This window comes from Camelina sativa, chromosome 3, assembly GCF_030686135.1.
Source record: "Camelina sativa cultivar CO46 ecotype springtype chromosome 3, ASM3068613v1".
Lineage (NCBI taxonomy): Eukaryota > Viridiplantae > Streptophyta > Magnoliopsida > Brassicales > Brassicaceae > Camelina > Camelina sativa.
Window position 1 is genome coordinate 13,779,945 of NC_141882.1, and position 19,032 is coordinate 13,798,976.

At 34.1% G+C, this 19,032-nt stretch overlaps 2 protein-coding genes and 1 long non-coding RNA gene across 5 annotated transcripts; all 3 read left to right on the top strand.

The window, feature by feature from the left end:
• The first annotated feature begins 1,229 nt into the window (after positions 1-1,229).
• LOC104777155 (uncharacterized) lies at positions 1,230-2,854 on the top strand. Of its 2 annotated transcripts, none has more exons than XR_002037516.2 (2): positions 1,230-1,987; positions 2,549-2,854. It is a non-coding gene; the product is annotated as an uncharacterized LOC104777155 (long non-coding RNA). The 2 variants fall into 2 exon arrangements; XR_002037515.2 differs by having other exon boundaries at positions 2,571-2,854.
• Positions 2,855-3,423: 569 nt separating this feature from the next.
• On the top strand, positions 3,424-3,961 carry LOC147946895 (uncharacterized). Its single transcript, XM_087504244.1, has one exon. The coding sequence runs from the start codon at positions 3,539-3,541 to the stop codon at positions 3,713-3,715; it is 177 nt and encodes a 58-aa protein (XP_087360370.1). The 5' UTR covers positions 3,424-3,538; the 3' UTR covers positions 3,716-3,961.
• Positions 3,962-4,309: 348 nt separating this feature from the next.
• On the top strand, positions 4,310-6,618 carry LOC104777156 (phosphatase IMPL1, chloroplastic). Of its 2 annotated transcripts, XM_087504239.1 has the most exons (10): positions 4,399-4,821; positions 4,968-5,035; positions 5,165-5,298; positions 5,383-5,471; positions 5,584-5,641; positions 5,718-5,770; positions 5,862-6,074; positions 6,156-6,257; positions 6,360-6,463; positions 6,546-6,618. In XM_087504239.1, exons 1-9 carry the CDS (start codon positions 4,519-4,521, stop codon positions 6,456-6,458), a joined length of 1,119 nt encoding a protein of 372 aa, XP_087360365.1. In that variant the 5' UTR covers positions 4,399-4,518; the 3' UTR covers positions 6,459-6,463; positions 6,546-6,618. The 2 variants fall into 2 exon arrangements, with proteins under 2 accessions (XP_010499669.1, XP_087360365.1); XM_010501367.2 differs by having other exon boundaries at positions 4,310-4,821; positions 6,360-6,618.
• Positions 6,619-19,032: the final 12,414 nt, after the last annotated feature.

The following is a 19,032-nucleotide window of genomic DNA, read 5'->3' on the forward strand; positions in this document are numbered from 1 at the left end:
AAGCAACAAGTTGTTGCAAAATCGTCTATTGAAGCTGAATACCGAAGCATGTCCTTTGCTTCTGATGAACTTATGTGCCTCACTGTTTTCCTCAAAGAGTTCCAGGTTCGTATGGTAAAGCCTACTTTCTTTTACTGCGAGAATGAAGCTGCAATTCACATCGCTCGCAATCCAATCTTTCATGAGCGTACAAAGCACATCGAAAAGGACTGTCACAGTGTTCGCGAGAGGTTACTTGCCGGATGGTTTCAGTTATTCCATATCTGTTCTGAGGAACAAATTGCAGATCCATTCACAAAACACTGAAATACAGATATATTACAATATTTAGCTATCAAAACACTGAAATGCAGATACATTACAATATACTCTATCGTAATCCTAATAAATTTCTTGTTTTGTTGATATATATATCCTTTACACATCTCAAGATTAGTTTGAACTTTAGTAAATCTTAAATCTATTTTGAACGTTGTAGTTAGATTGTTTGAGTTTCATGTAAGAAATTCAAGCTTTCACATAATAATTGCTTTTGTGTATGCATGTATATCACTATATGTGAACATGTTGGATGGATCGATGGATTGTGATGTCTGAGGACAAACGAAAGAGGAGATGCAATAAGACAGAAGACGCGTGCAATGAAGATTTCGGATTTGGTCGTATCCTTTTCATTTGTCTCAGCCATTAATTCCTAGACCCTATCTTCTCTTCTTCATCCATCTTTTTCGTTCTTAAAAAATTCTAATATTATTACGTAAACTTATAGTGTTTTGTATGTAGATAACTATTAACTATATGGCCAGCTTATCATACAATTGGGGGTAAATAAACATTTCGGAGATCGAAATACTTGGCTATATAATAAAGTAAATAATGACAGTATAAACTACTTCAGTTAATATTTCAATCGAAATTTCTGAATTAAATATTCTCTTGTTAAGCCAAAACTAAAAAAAAAAAAAAAAATGAAAGCGTCCAAAACATTAATAATACTTGAATGAGACTGTCCAAACACATTCTTCTAAATTTCACGAAAAATATCTTACCTTGATATTAAGAAAAATGTAATGATTCAAACTGTATTAATTTATATTAAGGTTATTGTATACAAAAAAATAAAATACACATGTTGACAAAAAAATGCCTATTTGTGGTCCATTTTATCCAATTAAGCATCTGGGTAACGTGCATTGTTGTTATATCTTATTAAATAAATAATTATTGTTGTTGATAATTTTTTGTTATATACATGTGTGTGAGAGAGAGAAGGAAGAAGAATCTCAACTAAGATTATCAAGTTGAGACATTTTTAATATCTCTTTTTCTTCTTGTTAATGGTTGCTCTCTCCTAAGAACCAAAATCTTGAAAAATAAGCTTCACAAGGGGGTATTTCTCTTCTCATCCTCTTCCTTAATTGATCAATTTCAATTAACTTGTTCATCTACGATTTCTACACATGCATGGATCTATATCTATGTTGGTTTTGAGAGGCTGAAGCTGCCAGCATGATCTGGTAATTACTACATACGACATACACGCACCTCTATACATGTATACAAGTATTCATTCACATACATTTGCTAATTTCCACACCGTACCTAAAGTTTTTTTTTTCTACAACTTAAAGCGTTTCCCCCCCCCCCCCCCCCCCCACCCTTTTTCCATAATTGATGATTATTAGTTCTTTTGACTACTTGTAATATGAATTTATGGATTCATGCATGTTTGTGTACATAGTTTACAACTTTACATGCATGCATTTCGTGTGTGGTACAATACACCAATTTGAACACGTTCATTATATATTCGGTTTTTATTAGTATACAGATGTATGTGCGTGTGTGTATCTAGATAGTAGTACTAGGTCATCCTGCAGCTTCAGTCACTAAATCACCAACAATCTGGCCAGAAACGATAAACTTAACATCCTAAGAAAGTCGATCCCGCCGCGTTTAACTTTTATGATCTCCTCTATCATCGAAGGTAAAAAAAAAATACATCTACTTGTCTTGTTCTTGTACTTGCTAGTAAATCCAATAATGTGTTGTTTTCATAGTATCACATCTTCATTCTCCGAATTATACGCATTTATGTTTTTAGTTACTGTGTATATGAAATACATGTCCACAAGTCCATGTTCGTTGGTAGGAACGCGTTTACATGTGCCTATGTGTTTCTTTCCCTTGACCTATACGAAGATTTATAATTAAATAAACATAATATATTAGTTTATAATTCAACAATTCATCTTCTTCGAGATCATTCTTGTTTTAGTTATGTATAGATTTTAATTAATCATATAGTGTTAAATTGGCTAATTTAGTGCTTAGTACACATCGGGCTATCTTAAGAATGGTAGATGTTCTACATAGTATAGGTTTTTAATATGGTATTTTATGATTTTATCATTGTGCTTGCTGGGCAATGAGAGATTGCGTTCAGTTTTATAATCTCTTCCATTCAGTGACTTAGAAACATGCACTATATCCTTCATATTCTACATACATCTTAAGACCAATCTTGCATACTATTACCTTTTTGCAGACTCATGTTATTTGTAATATAGGTGGTGCCATAACCAACGACCGACATTGAAGTTTCTATATTGATAAGCAATTCTAGTTTGTTTCGAAGATTTTTCATTTGGAGGACGCGTGATATGGATTGTACTAATTAAGATCATGAAGATTATTTTTCCTCTTACTTTCAAATTTAAAATTGTAATTTAGTTCATAGTTGGGTTCTGGTGGTTTTAGATCATTTGTTACGATTACTAGTTTCCATAGACACTTCTAAATTTTTTTTCCAAAGTGGTCATATATATATATACAATGTGTTTGAGATTAAAAATATAAAGATTTTTGGAATCTGTAGATACTAGGGTTGCAAGGATGATAATGATATCACAATTCATATTAATAAATGATAGGAAAATATTAATCACCGTATTAATATATATATATATATATATATATATATATATCAATATATTGATGTATCAAAAAAATCCGATTTTGAAACAATTGTGCATGGACCTATAAGATGTTTGAGAGTTGATATCTAGCTAACATCATGACAAAGACTAGTAATTTATAGAAAAATGACTAGCAAAAAACAAAAATGCATATTTTATATAATGAAACATAAGAGACTAATTATAGCGTGATCACTCGCTCATCTAGTAAAAAAACATAGTTGGTCACATCCATAACCACTTCTTGCTGAAGAAGCAACCTTAGCAAAGACTACAAAAGTCACAAAACTTTTCTATAACTACCACATGTGTGATTTGACTTTAAAAACCAAGAAATATTATAAAGAAAAAAAAGTGTGATATTATTTCTAATCTCTCGTTCTTAATTACTTTTGAATTCGCGTAGTAGTGTAATACTAAGTTGGCTTCATAACTCAAAAGCCCAAGCCCAAACTCTAAACTAATGATAACAATACAACAACGCGACTCATCAAAGAAGATCATGTGAGTGAGAGAGATCGATCACCGGAAAAAATCAGGGCGGGGTGATTCGGATTCCGATGAGATCTTGCGATCGGTTGGAGGAAGCGCTATTGCAGTGCCACCGTCGGATGCCGGAGGGACCGGCGAGGAGATCGGGTTGCAGAACAAGCCTCAAGCGTAAACAGTGCGAGGACGCTCAGCTTTCACTGTCTCTATGTCTTTCTCGTCATCAGAGACAATTTGAGCAGCGTTAGGATATTAAGAGGAGTCATTACTATATATGTTGTTGTTGGATGTGGTTGAGCTTTGTAATTGGGGGAAATTAGAGGTTTAGGGATTATAAAGTCTGATTCTTTTTTTGCATCTGTTGGAGATGAGAGAGATCATGAAAAGTAGAAGAATGTGCTGATCATTTTGAGGAGATGAGAGGAACCAAAAGATTGTGAATTTTGGTTAATCTGCATTAGTCCTTATATGGGGTTTGGTATAGCGAATTGGGTTTGAAATCTGTAGTTCAAAAAGCTGCTATGAAGCAGGAGACATTATGGTGGGAGTTACTGCAAACTGAGTAGTTTTAGTTGCTTGGTTTCTCAATCTGCAAAATGGTCGAATCAATCATGATACTTGGATGCAGGCTGCTTCTGATGAATTGAATGATTAGAATCGTTTCCTTTTTCCTCAGCTGTTCTTGTGTATTTCTTCTATGTACATGGATGCATTCAGACTATTTCTGTTTTCTGTATGTTGGAAACAATCAGCTCAGCTTCTGTTGCTGAGTGTGATCAATCAACAACAAACAATATCAGGGTCTATTGGTAACTACTGTGCCACACACATGTAATTCATACATCATTTACCTTAGTTTCAGTTTTAGTCTTGTGAATTTTTCAGAATTACACCACATAAATTCCATCTTTGTATAAGTTCTTTTCAGATAATATTTTAATAAAAATTGTATCTTTCTATCAGCTTTGTTGGGACTCTCTCCCTTGTTCATCCACTCACTTGCGCCCATATATAAACAAAACAAAAAATCTAAAATTTCTCCGGGATACCGATGGGAAGGTCTCTAATTTTCTCGGGGAACATGTCAATGAGAATCTCTCACATACCCAGATCATCATCGCTTCCGTTGCAAAACCCATTTTCATGCCGGACAGTAACCGGACATGGGTCAAGTTGGAGGATATTATTGTCTAATAGCTTGAGCAAGTCCACGACGAGGCTTCAAACAAAAGCTGTTGTCTCTGAAGTTTCTGATCAGACGCGTTATCCCAGAATCGGCGCTAAATCCACCGGAACTATATCGCCGGCACATCTCCTAGAAGTCGTTGAACTCGCCGCTAAAACCGGCGCCGAGGTTCGAAATTTCTTGTCTTTACAATTCATTACCAAATTTATGTTTACTGGAAAATTCAATGGTATTAGAGTCGAGTTCTTTAGGTCCGTAGAGCAGAAGGAGAAGAGTAAAAAACATAACTTGATTTGATTCATCTGGTTTGGCAGGTTGTCATGGAAGCTGTGAATAAGCCTAGGAATATCACTTATAAAGGTCTCACTGACTTGGTAACTGAGTAAGGGGCTTCTTCAGAGTTTTTTAAAAGTTGTTAGCTTGTGTTGTGCTTGTATAGATTGAGGACTAGTTTCTTCATCGCTGATTTTGTTTGAAGCATCAAAGTGTTAGTATTTTACTGAATTTGCAGTACTGATAAAGCAAGCGAGGCTGCTATTTTGGAAGTAGTGAAAAAGAATTTTAGTGATCATCTTATTCTTGGTGAAGAAGGAGGTATCATCGGCGATTCGGCTTCTGATTACCTCTGGTGCATTGATCCTCTAGGTTTTGCTCTCTTTAACAAATCTCATTGCTTTCCTCTTTATTTGTGTGAGGTTTGAGTGATAGTTTCTTCCTTTTATGTGTTAGATGGAACAACAAATTTTGCTCATGGATATCCCAGTTTTGCTGTTTCTGTGGGTGTTCTGTATCGTGGAACTCCCGCTGCTGCTTCTGTGGTAGATCTGATTTTACACTTGCACAAACTAGCTATTACTTATTGACAGTTCCTCTCTGCTGATTCTTTTGATCAATAGGATTAGTAAGAAACCAAAAAATTTCATTGTGCAGGTAGAGTTTGTAGGTGGTCCAATGTGTTGGAACACTCGAACCTTTTCTGCAACTGCAGGTACAATGTAGCCAGCTTATATGTTCGTCTAGTTTAGTTAGGTATTTAAGATTTGGCTAACTAGTTCACTTCTTAGGTGGTGGAGCATTGTGTAACGGGCAAAAAATTCATGTCAGTAAAACTGATGCTGTAAGTAAACTTATCAGGAATCCAATTTAGTTTCTTCATGGTATGTTCAGTAGATTTGGTTTTATAACACATCTATTATGGTTGAGTGTAGGTGGAGAGAGCACTTCTTATCACAGGGTTTGGGTATGAACATGATGATGCATGGAGTACTAACATGGAATTGTTCAAAGAGTTCACTGATGTGAGTCGGGGAGTGCGGAGACTTGGTGCTGCAGCAGTTGACATGTGTCACGTGGCACTTGGGATTGCAGATTCATACTGGGAGTACCGTTTAAAGCCATGGGATATGGCAGCTGGTGTTCTTGTAATCTTCCTTCTTGTTTTTTTCTTTCTTACCAAACTACATATGTTGTAGAGCTTAATCCATGTCTGAATATGAACACAGATAGTTGAGGAAGCTGGAGGAGCTGTGACTCGAATGGACGGCGGGAAGTTTTCTGTGTTTGATAGATCTGTTTTGGTGTCCAATGGCATTCTTCACTCTAAGGTTTGTGAAAGGTTTGATGAACTGTTAATACTTTTGTTAATGCTTTCAATATGTTATGCTTAGAGATAAGGTCTGAACATATGTGTTGTTGAATCGTTGTAGCTTCTGGAGAGAATCGCCCCCGCAACTGAGAATTTGAAGTCGAAAGGAATCGATTTCTCGCTGTGGTTTAAGCCAGAAGATTATCACACGGAACATTAAGACTTGTTCAAGAAAGTGTACCTTTTTGCTACAAGGCTTTTCTTCATTTACATAATTATGATCTAAGGTGTAAAGCTCGTTTATTAGAACTAAATCTTCGAATTTGAGGTATAACATTCGTGTTCAGACTATCAGTCAACAATGATCATATTCTCTTAAACTTGGTGAACGAAAGGCTTCATGGATCAACATAACGGTCTTCCATCTTCCAGTCCAAACCTCATATAGACCAAACTGAAGCTTAGTATCTTGGTTAGTAGACTGAACCGGAAGGTACCTTGGTTCTTTAGGGATAACCCAATATCTCGAGTCACCTCAGAATGAATCGGAAGGTACCGTGGTTCTCTAGGGATAACCCAATATCTCGAGTCACCTCCCCCAAACAAAGTTAAGACACTCGGTTATAAAACCCATGCTTTTCTATTGCTCTGCACAATTTAAACAAAAAATTTACAAAATCAAGACACATTTATAATCAGAGTTTTGTTCATTTCTTCTTTTAAAGGATGTCGCAACATGAGTTATAGAAAAAAAAATCAAGAGCTAACGACGTTACAACATGAGTTAATTCATAGATATAATTTACACAAAATTTAAGTACTTCTAAAACTATATATATATATATATATATATATACTCACAAAATAGCTATGATCTATGGTTTTACAAAAGTAACGACTTTATTCCTAGTTCAATTTTTTTTTTTCAAATAACTAATAGTACTTAGAATTGTGATAATTAGAAAAAAAAATCTCAATAATAACTATTTGGAATTATATAATTTATATTAATATTGACACCTATATATAAAAAAAATACTTTTAGTTTCCCATACTATAGTATTTGTTTGTATATATTGTACATTTTTTACCATGTTATCTTTCTTTTATATTGAGCTCATTTCGGTGCTGCTGATTTTGTGTCTCTGTTCTTAGATATCCCTACGCAACTCCAACTGTTGAATCAAAAACTTGCTTGTATCCCTAAATCAACTTGGAATGAGTTTCCGGTAGGAGATGATCACATGACGAGAGACGGTATTAAGTTTTCGTGGATAATGGAACGTGGCATCAAATTTCCACCAGGGAATCAAGTAGGAGGTATCACTACAAAAATTAATTTGTTTGACATAAGTTATTTTTTAAGTTAGCACCGCTTAAAAAGTGACACTATAATTATATGGTTTTGTAAAATATATTCCTAAAAATAGTGAAACTAAAAAATTTTACCATCACTTACAAAGTGATTATAATTCAAATTTAGCATCACTTAATTTTTTATTAGCGTTATTTATTCAACTGATGCTATTTCAGTGTTGTTTTAATAAATGTTACTATCAAGATTTCTACATAGTATCAAAAGTTTTGAAATGAAGTGAAATATGACTTTTTTTTTTTTGCATTTTTTTAGAAACAACTACATTTCCGGTAAATCTTATACCTTAATTTTATAAATATGAAATTGGGACGGTTATTGGTAAACAATGTTATTTTTTTTAATTGTATCAAATAACAAATTTGACACACAATTTAGTAATTTAAGATCGATTAAAATAAGTGATGTTGCACTTATATGTTTTAATATCAGTTCTCTAATTGATGTTAAATTAGTGTTGTCCTTTTTTTTTTTTTTTTTTTATAGTCATGTATAGATTACTTTTGCTTGATAATTTTAAGTGTTTTCTTGTTGTACATAAACTTGTTGGGCTTGGGCTCTTTATAGAGATCATTGATACTTCACTGCTATTAATGGTTTACAAGGGTTCAATCCCTTGATTTTTGAGACGTTCTTAAATAGAGTTCCGAAGAAGCACCTTCACTATGAAGGTACAATCGATAACGTCGAAAATGCGAAATATTATCTGATTAATAACAATCATGTCAAAGACATGATTGTCTACAGGCACCCATTACAAAATTATGCAGATGCAAGTTTTGAAGTTTTAATAGAGAAGTTGCTGATTGAAGCCCGAGTTGTAGTGTCAATTGATATGCTTCCAAGCTACCACTCCTTCTACTTTAGAAATGTATAACGTTAATATTTCAGAATTTCATTAACTTTGTTATATTATACAATATAGTAAAAACAATATTTAACTTAAATTATTTAATTAATTTTCAGGGATCAATCCTACTGTCTTCGAGTCTCAAACAATTGCTTTTGAAATATATCCAAAGCATATTGTTGTTATCACGGGGTTCAGTGGTAAGAAGATCAATGAAGTGATAAAAGAATTCTGGGAAATCCAAGATTGCAAAGGAAAGGGATTTGGAGTGGATGGGTTTGATTATTTGGATTTTCAAATTGGGGGAAAAACTCAACTGCTTCTCTTATTAGAACCGTCCCACGAGCCAAATAATCAAATCCATCCATTCCCCATCACTTTCCTTTGGAATCTTGGATTTCTCAGAATTCTTTTATCACTCCATCAATCTTCTTAGCACCGAACCCCGTGATATTAACAATATTCTTTGGATATATTTCAAAAGCAGTTGTTTGAGACTTGAGGACAATAGGAGTGTACATATCTTGAAAATTATTTAAATAATTTAAGTTAAATATTATTTTTACTAAATTATATAACATAACAAAGCTAAGGAAGTTCTGGAATATTTACCGTCATACCTTTCCAAAATAGGAGGATTGAAAGCTTGGAAGCATATCAATTGACACTACAACTGGGGTTTTAATCAGCAACTTCTTTATTGAAACTTCAAAACCTGCATCTGCATAATTTTGTAATGGGCGCCTGTAGACAATCATGTCTTTGACGTGATTGTTATTAATCAGATAATACTTTACATTTTCGATGTTATCAATTGCATCTTCATAGTCAAGGTGCATCTTCAGAACACCATTTAAGAACGTCTCAAAAATCAAGGGATTGAATCCTTGTAGACCATTAATTGCAGTGAAGTATCGATGACCTCTGTCAAGAGCCCAAGCCAAACAATTTTGTGTACAACAAGAAAAAATACTTAAAATTATCAAGCAAAGATAATCTATACATGATTATAATAAACAAAAAAGACATTTGACATCACTTATTTAACATCAGAACTGATATTAAAACAAATAAGTGCAACATCACTTATTTTAATCGATCTTAAATTACTAAATTGTGTGTCACATTTTTTATTTGATACAGTTAAAAGAAAAATAACATAGTTTACAATAACAGTCCTAATTTCATATTTATAAAATTAAGTTATAGAGATTTACCAGAAATGTAGTTGTTTGAAGGGATATGCACAAAAAATCAATTTTCACTTCATTTGAAAACTTTTGATACTATGTAGAAATCTTGATAGTAACATTTATTAAAACAATACTGAAATATTAATAGCATCAGTTGAATAAATAATGCTAATAAAAAATGAAGTGATGCTAAATTTGAATTATAGTCACTTTGTAAGTGATGGTAATTTTTTTTATCTCACTAACTTTAGCAATATTTTTTACAAAAATCATATAATTCTAGTGTCAATTTTTTAACCGGTGCTAACTTTAAAAAAATAACTGATGTGAAACAAATTATTTTTTGTAGTGATACCTCTTACTTGATTCCCTTGTGGAAGTTCGATGCCACATTTCATTATCCACGAAAAATTAATACCGTCCCTCGTCATGTGATCATCTCTTACCGGAAACTCATTCCTAGTTGATTTAAGGATACAAGCAAGTTTTTTATTCAACAGTTGGAGTTGCTTACGGATATCTAAGAACGGAGACACAAAATCAGCAACACCAGCACCAAAATGAGCTGAATATAAAAGAAAGAGAACATGTGAGATAACATGGTAAAAAATGTACAATATATACAAACAAATACTATAGTATGGGAAACTAAAATATTTTTTTATATAGGTTTCAATACTAATATAAATTATATAATTCCAAATAATATTATTGAGATTTTGTTTTCTAATTATCACAATTCTAAGTACTATTAGTTATGTCGCTCTTGATGTAACATTCTTTGATTTGGGCGACACAAGCATCATTGTCTTCAAATAATGTTGTTGGCTCTTTCTTGGTGACTATTCTACTCGATTCTTGTATATGGTTAGTCATTGATCTAAGCCATACACATTCCCTCAATGTTTCATTAAGAGCAATTATTTCTACATGATTTGAGGAAGTGGAGACCAAAGTCTGTTTCTGTGAGCGCCATGAGATTGCAGTTCCTCCAATTGTGATATCATATCCAGTTTGGGATCAGGATTTATGTGGATCTGATAAATATCCTGCATCTACAAAACCAACTAGACCAAACATGGGGGTTCCAAAATATATTAAGCCCAAGTTAATCATACATTTTAACTATCTCAAAAATCTACTCATAGAGAATAAGTTATATGCTGCAAAAAGAATAGTAAAAAGATGCTATGCACAATTCATAAGATATATAAATGCTCGTTAGCATTTATATATGATCTTAAATGACTATATATATATATATGACTTCCTTTAGAAGTTATTGGTATAACATCTATTTCGAAAGATGTTTACAAGATCTTTTATTCAAAATAACCCTTTAAGGGTTTTGATGACCATCAATGAGTTTTTGAGAACATAATTATGATATCATATATCTTTCGGGATAACCTCTTCAAGCATCCCATGAGATGTATTTCAAGTCATCATATAACATCCATTTTGATTGATATAGGGTACTTTAACAAAACATGGCGCGACACACCATTTTGTTATATATCATTATACCCTTTTGATTCTTAGACCACTAGTCCAAAAATTACTCGTCTTTAATACGAGTTTAATATAGACTTGATTATGTCTTTATTGGCCAATATATATATATATATATATATATATACGCTCACAAAGCGGAGATTTATGATCATCATTAATCACATTGCGCGATATAATATTTTTATTGTCGACATTATGTCTTTGGTTCCATATTTCCTGTAATGACATGGTTAATCGAGATCTATTTAATCATTATATAAATGATTTTATTCAGGTACCTGATTTCGTTATTAACCATATCAATCGGTTCCTCTACTCTTCTTGAGAAATATGTTGCTCCTCTATAGGAGTATATTTGCTTCTCTCTAGGAGTCTATTAGCTCTTCTTAAAGAGTCTATCTACTCCTCTTTAGGAGTTCATTTGCTCCTCTTTTGAGAGTATAATCCTCTTTTTAATTTGCTCCTTTTTCCGAGGATTTTATTTATCTTAGGAACCAAAGTAGTCTATCACGTTTCTTATATATGGGTCATAGACTTTTATGTCATCCGTCAGAGACATATCTTTATTGGAGCATTTTTAGCTGGGATGTGAGATTTCTCAGAACTACAAGTTCATATTCATTTATGTGAGGATCAATAATTATACGAAATCTCATCCATCAGCTTTTTGCATTTGATTTGCAATATATATCTTGAATAGTGATCTGTTGAACTTTGAACTTTTAAGTTCATATTCATTATATTCATTTGTTCAAAGATTCAAATTATTCAATGATTCTCCCATAATGAAGGGGAACTTTTATCATCCAACTTGATGATCTGCAAATCTTGCAATACGCACATCTCTCATAAGATGGCTCTATATTATTAGAGTGGAGACTCATCTCCTGCATCTATATATTTCATCCTCTTTGGATGGTATATTTTATGCGGTGTGGAGGAGCATTTACAATATATATCACACACCCATAATATTCAAAATGAGAAATATTTAATCTCCAACCATGAATATATAACATGGGAGAAATATTTTTTTCAAACTGTTGGCCTCATATATAATATTTATTACATACAAAATTGCATGTTTCATGTAAAAACAAAGAGATTATATCACCATGAATCTTTTTGCAATATCTTGGAGTTGCACTATGAACGATTCATCATAGCTCATTTCAAGAGTGAACATCATGAATGTTTCACTTTATCACATGCGACATATATATATATATATATATGATAAATTAAAGGATATGACTTCACCAAAGTTATATCGCTATGGGGTGTCAAATTCACCAAAGTTTATCGACTTATTGTCCATGTGAGATTCCTTTAATTCTCCCACTTGAGATGATAACTCTTGGAGTTCATTCATCTTGTACTGAATCCCACTTAAGGATTACAACATACCGATTTCGGTTATGTCTACTATCTTCGATCCTTATAAGATGTGAGATTAGTATTACCCCCTCTCAAGATGATGACTTTTATGTCCATTCACCTTTGACCGAATCTTATTTTTAGATCGGTGATATTTGGGGTTTAATTTTGGGATTTATTAAAGAAATTAAACCATCATATATATACAATGATCTTGTTAATCCAAAACGATGGTGAATGGGCCAACACTATATGATTCTGGAGGCATAGCCTACTACAGAATCAAGGAAGAGGTATATAACCATCAACTCCATAAACAATAAATAGAAATTTAAATAAACTTAAATAAACTCAAATAAACTCAACATAAATTAGATGTTACTTGAAATATGAATGAAGTGTAGTGCTTACAACCTCTTGAAATGTGAACGGGGACATGCAATACTTTTGAAAGAACTTTTGTTCCCTTTTGTTCTTCTAAACAAATTCTCAATGATTTTTAATATCATTGATTGTCCGGAATGACTTGACCGGTAACACTATGCTTAAAGCATTAAGGAATTTCATATTTACTATCATTTTGCTATCTTTCTTTTTGCATGATATAATCATATACATGCGTGTCTCCAATATGGTTGATCTTGCGATACCATATTTATTTATAGTCTCAACATAATAATTTTATTAAGACAAAATGTCTTTGAAACTCTGTGAGTTTCTTTGAGACTTTGGAGAACACATCGATAATTATGAATCTGATGTCTTTGGAAGTCGAGGCTAACTCATCCAAACCTTCCAATTATTTTTGCACTGTATAAAATATATGTACAAGTGCTTTATATATTCTCATAAGAGAAATATATTTTTGATTATAAAGACATTTCATTCTCTTTAAATCTTATATAACACATATAATTATTCTTTACGAATAAACAAACTATAAATTCAGAAAATAAAATAAGAGTTATAGCCTTATATATTTAATAGAAATATTTTTTCTTTGATCGTAGAGTAGGCAGAGCGTATCATATATAACGATCAATCCGGAAAAAGGCATAATTTCATGCTGTATATAATATTTATGTTCTATAAACATATATAGAAAAAATATAAATTTACTTACCACGTAAAAGCTCCAGCGGTAAAGACATCGTGCTGATAACGTGTTATGAACTATATTATAAGCTTGGAGATAACAAGATGAACAAGATATTTATTATGAGAAGGATCAAAGGAGAAGAGATCTAGAGAGATGAGTGTATGAACTTTAGAGAGAAGCTCGAGAGAAAACTAGAGAGATAGAAAGCTCTCACTGTTAGATTTTTCTCTTCTACATAATTCCTATTTATATAGGGAGGAGACAAAGACAAGGATAGAGAGGTTGGTGACAAGTGGTGTACAAATGTTACAAGTGTTACATGCATTGCATGAAAGGGAGACACTTGTTGTATGGATTGCATGAGGAGGGACACTTGTGCAGGTGATGTATACTCACACTAATTCTATTATAGTTGGATAATTGTTAGAATTGTGGAGTTGTTTGCTTGCTCTCATGGAAGACCAAAAGAATTGTGGAGATGTATATTTTACTGATAAAAATAATGTATTTATAGGTGAGAGAAGAGGTTTTGGCTTCTGAGAGGTTCTTCTAGGTTTAAAAGTTTTATGAATTTTTTTAATAAATTTAATGAGATAGAGTTGTATTAAGTTGATATTTTGAGGGATGTTTGATAAAAAGTGTCATGAGGTCTTTAACCCACACACATCAACATTTTTTTACAAATGTGCTCCTCTATTAATATACAGAGAATATCATCATCATCCGATAAACCAAAGTAGAAGCAATTCACAAGAAGATAAAACCTTGATCTCAAATTCATCAGCGCACACAAAAGAAGCATAAGCAATTCAGGTTTAGAGATCATATATAGGATAGAAAAAAACCTTAAGCTTTCATAAATACAACACACAGAAACTCAAATATCGAGGTAACCGACCACATATACGTGTTGTATAATACTCTTAGTAAATCTCTAGATTATATATCTATATAATTCCTGGCATTAACTTCTCAAATCTCATGTTATTTATTTAATGATTTGTTTTTAGATTTCAAAATCCACATTTTGTTTTAAATGAATTTGAATGGATTTAAAAGTGTAAAATCAAATGATTCAAATCCAAAGTTAAAACATGTTCTTTCAAAATCCATTGGATATGATTTTTCATAATTAACAACTGTATATGGATTTAGAAATCACTTCTCCAAAACCGCCCCCTAAGATTCTTTTACGTCTACGTTAGTAAGAAATCATCACGCAGTAAAAAGAAGAAAAAAGAATATTAGAAGATGAAAATTAGTTGTGATATATGTTCATAATCAATATATTGTTAGTGAGATAGTAGAATGTCAAAAGAGAATAAATGATAAGAGATGACGACTCCTCGCGATCAGAGAAAAAAAAATAAGAGATGACGTGTTTATATTAAAAAATAACGAAAGAATTAACAGTGAAAAATATTTATAAAAATATATAACTTATATATTACTTAATAAAATAAATTTGACATTTGTATAGATTTATAATTTGAATTTTTTCTAATTGTAATAATATTCAACAATTCACATTAATAACAAAAATATATATTAAATTACCTTCCTTAGATAAATCTAGTAACAAATATTGTTTGGATCAGTTGCATGATAATCCATGTAGGGAAGAGAAACGTTCGCAAGATGACCTCTACAATCATCAAAACGATCAAGATTGCAAAGACCACGATCAATCGGAATTAGCTACACTTGGCAACCAAAATCTTCCAACACCATTCAAGCTGATTCGTATCCCAGTTTGATGAAGGACTGTTAAAAACTAAGTTATAAACATCAAGTTCTAGAATCTTAAAGAGTAGAACAGAACACAAGAGTAGTTTGTTTTAAACTATAAAACCGACAAGTGCTTATGAGTTATGAAATCAAAAGCTTGAAGACCTTGGGCCAAGGTCCCAGGTCCAACGGTTGCTTCATAGAAGTAATGTGTGTACGATTTTCTTTGAAGATCTCTAATCTTTAGATACTGCATTTACAAACAAGAAAGTGTTACCAACTAGTCTATATGTTCATGGAATCACGGAACCTCAACAAGAACAAATTTGTAGCTTCCTATTCAACAGTCACTAAGACATATCGAACTCATAACCTGATCAAGTGGTCCTGAGTTAGCCTTTTTGTTCGGAGTGACCACATGAATTCCTCGTAGCAACCAGTCGTAGTAACAGCTATATTAAAAGTAGAACAGAACACACAACACACAATGGATCTGAATCGTGCTTCTTATTAATAAACTGAGAATGCTTATTTGTGTCATAAATAGACTAAAGAGCTAAACAATCTAGATCCTAAAAATACTCCAACTACTAGCAGTTGCCTCCTACATCTCAGGAACACAAGACTTATTCAAATTAACTCAATCAAACAACTAAAACATAACGACAAATTCAAATCAACTGTTTCAAATCTTCCCCTAAACTGGAATGCATCCTTTCCAGTTTAATCTTCCTTTTTGCAGACTCCCAAGCTTCACTAACTCTTTCAAATGTCTCGAGCTTCACCGCCTTGGTCATGATATCCGCTAGTTGAACTTGTGTAGAGCAGTAATCCAAGCTAATAGTTCTATCGTTTACAAGCTCACGAAGAAAATGGTACCTCACATGTATATGCTTGCTCCTTCCATGAAGAACTGGATTTTTTGAAAGCTTAATTGTTGAACTGTTGTCACAAAACATCATCGTGCCTTCCTTTTGCTCAATTCCAATCTCCATCAACACATTCCTCAACCATATAGCTTGACAAGCTCCATTAGCAGCTGCAAGCAGAAGTAGACAAAGCAATTGTGGGCTGTTTCTTTGATGCCCGAGCCACCGATGCTCCACCAAACATGAACGCATAACCTGAGGTGCTTTTCCTATCATCCTCATCACCAGCATAGTCACTGTCAGCGTACCCAACCAGCTTCAAATCTCCTTCTCGTTTATACTGAATCCCATAACCTGCAAACCCTTGAACATACCTCAGTATCCTTTTCACAGCCAGCAAGTGTTGTCCCTTTGGTTCCTCCATGTATCGAGAGACCAAATTGACCGAATAGATCAAGTCAGGTCCTGTTTCCGTCAAGTATCTAAGGCTTCCCACCATTTGATTAAAGATTGTAGCATCAACAGGTAGTCCAAATCCCTCCTTAGACAGCTTCTGACCCGGCACCATCGGGTTCTTAGCAGAGTTGCAATTTTCCATTCCAAATCTGATCAAAATCTCTTCAGCGTGCTTCTTTTGGCCAATGAATATTCCTTCTTCATCCTGAATTACTTCAACACCGAGAAAGAACTTCATCTTGCCCAGGTCAGTCATAGCAAACTCCTCCTTCATTGATGCTTCGAACTCTTCAAGCAACCTTTCTGAGTTTCCAGTATAGATTAGATCATCTACATAAAGACTTACGACCAGTATCTCATCTTCTTCGTCTTTGACGAACAGAGTATGTTCACAATAGCATTTCTTGAACCCTTTCCTCTGAAAGTAACCTTCAATTTTACTATACCACATTCTTGGAGCTTGCCTCAGACCATACAACGCCTTCTTAAGCTTGTACACTTCTCACTCTCATCTCTGTTCTCAAAACCCAGCGGCTGCTCTACATACACATCTTCTTGGAGCTCTCCATGTAGGAACAGACTTTTCACATCAAGCTGAAATACACTCCACCCCTTACGTGCTGCAGCTCCAAGTATCATTTTCACAGTATCCCAACGAGCAACAGGCGCAAATACTTCATGGAAATCAACACCTTGAGTTTGATGAAAACCTTTAGCTACCAACCGCGCCTTAAACTTGTCCACTTCTCCTTTCTCATTAAGTTTCATCTTGTAGACCCACTTGACGCCTATCACCTTTGAACTTGCAGGTAGCTCAACCAATTCCCAAGTATTGTTGTCTTCTATTGACTTTATTTCAGTCTCCATCGCTTTTCTCCACTTCTCATGTTGAACTACTTCGTCAAACTTGGTTGGGTCCTCTTCTACAACTAACATCGCTACCATTTCATCATAGCAAACTTCTATGAATAGACTCATACCTTCACACTCATAATCTTTCATCCAGACCGGCTTCTTTCTCTCCCTTCTTTCTCTTGGAGCTGTGCTATCAGGATTGGTTATTTGAGCCGTTGATTCTTCTTCATTGGGTTCATCGGTCTGCTCAGGTTCACCATTTTCTTCCCCTTCTTCGCCATCATTCTGATCCTGAGTCACCTCCTTATCATCTCCAAACATCACCTCCCACGGTATCTCTTTGTTTTCTTCACTTGCTTCCCAGTTCCAGCTCACATTCTCATCAAAAACAACATCCTTACTTTTTATGATCCTCTTGGCGATTGGATCATAGAGACGATATGCCTTTGATTCTCGGCTAACTCCAAACATCACGCATTTGGTGCTTTTCTCATCCAGCTTGACTCTCCTTTCATAAGGGATCAGAGCAAATGCCACACAACCGAAAACTCTAAGATGATCAACCGATGGCTTGTGATTACTCCATTTCTCTGTTGGCGTCATATCTCCAAGTATGGACGTTGGACTTCGGTTTAAAATATACACTGAGTACTGAACCGCTTCTGGCCAAAAACGTTGTGGTACATTCATTCCCATCATCATGCACCTTGTCATATTGAGAACACTCTGATTCTTCCTCTATGCAATCCCATTCCGCTGAGGAGTATACGCAGTTGTAAGCTGTCTCTTTATCCCATGCTCTCTACAGTAATCTTGGAAAGCCTTTGAGTTGTACTCGCCTCCCCTATCTGTTCTCAAACAAACTAGGAGATCTCCGGTTTCCCTTTCAGTCGCCATTCTGAACTCCTTGAACTTGCTAAATGCCTCTGATTTTTCAGCTAAGAAGTACGTCCAACATTTCCTACTGTAATCATCAATGAAGTTGATGATGTACCTTTTCCCTCCATCTAAAGCTGGTGAGATGGGACCGCAAATGTCACTATGGACTAACTCAAGTCTTCTACTTGCCTTCCAGTTGCTCTGCTTCGGTATGTTATTCTGTATCTGCTTCCCCTTCATACAGATTTCACACGCTCCTTCTTGTGGACTGATTTGTGGCAGTCCTACTACCATTTCCTTTTCTCCAAGGGTATGCGGTCCTTTGCTGTTCAAGTGACCGTATCTCTTGTGCCACATCGACTCTGTTTTCTCCACTGTCATTTGTAGACACTTTGCTTCTATCTCTTTCTTCATCTCAACCATTGTTGCAAAGACAACAAAAATCCTGTTTGTTGACATCGAAGACTGCATTATCACTCTCTGTTGCTTTTTGTGCCATATCTCACATGTATCATCTTCAATGGTGATTCGCAGCCCCTTTTGTTGTAGTTGACCCACACTTAACAAATTGTTCTTCAACCCAGGAACGTAATACACA

Excerpts from the sequence above, each read along its gene's own strand:
- LOC104777156 (XM_010501367.2), top strand. The coding sequence starts at position 4,519 with ATGGGAAGGTCTCTAATTTTCTCGGGGAACATGTCAATGAGAATCTCT. Across the intron at positions 6,075-6,155 it reads ATATGGCAGCTGGTGTTCTT|ATAGTTGAGGAAGCTGGAGG; the intron begins GTAATCTTCCTT and ends ATATGAACACAG. Across the intron at positions 6,258-6,359 it reads ATGGCATTCTTCACTCTAAG|CTTCTGGAGAGAATCGCCCC; the intron begins GTTTGTGAAAGG and ends GAATCGTTGTAG.
- LOC147946895 (XM_087504244.1), top strand. The coding sequence starts at position 3,539 with ATGAGATCTTGCGATCGGTTGGAGGAAGCGCTATTGCAGTGCCACCGT.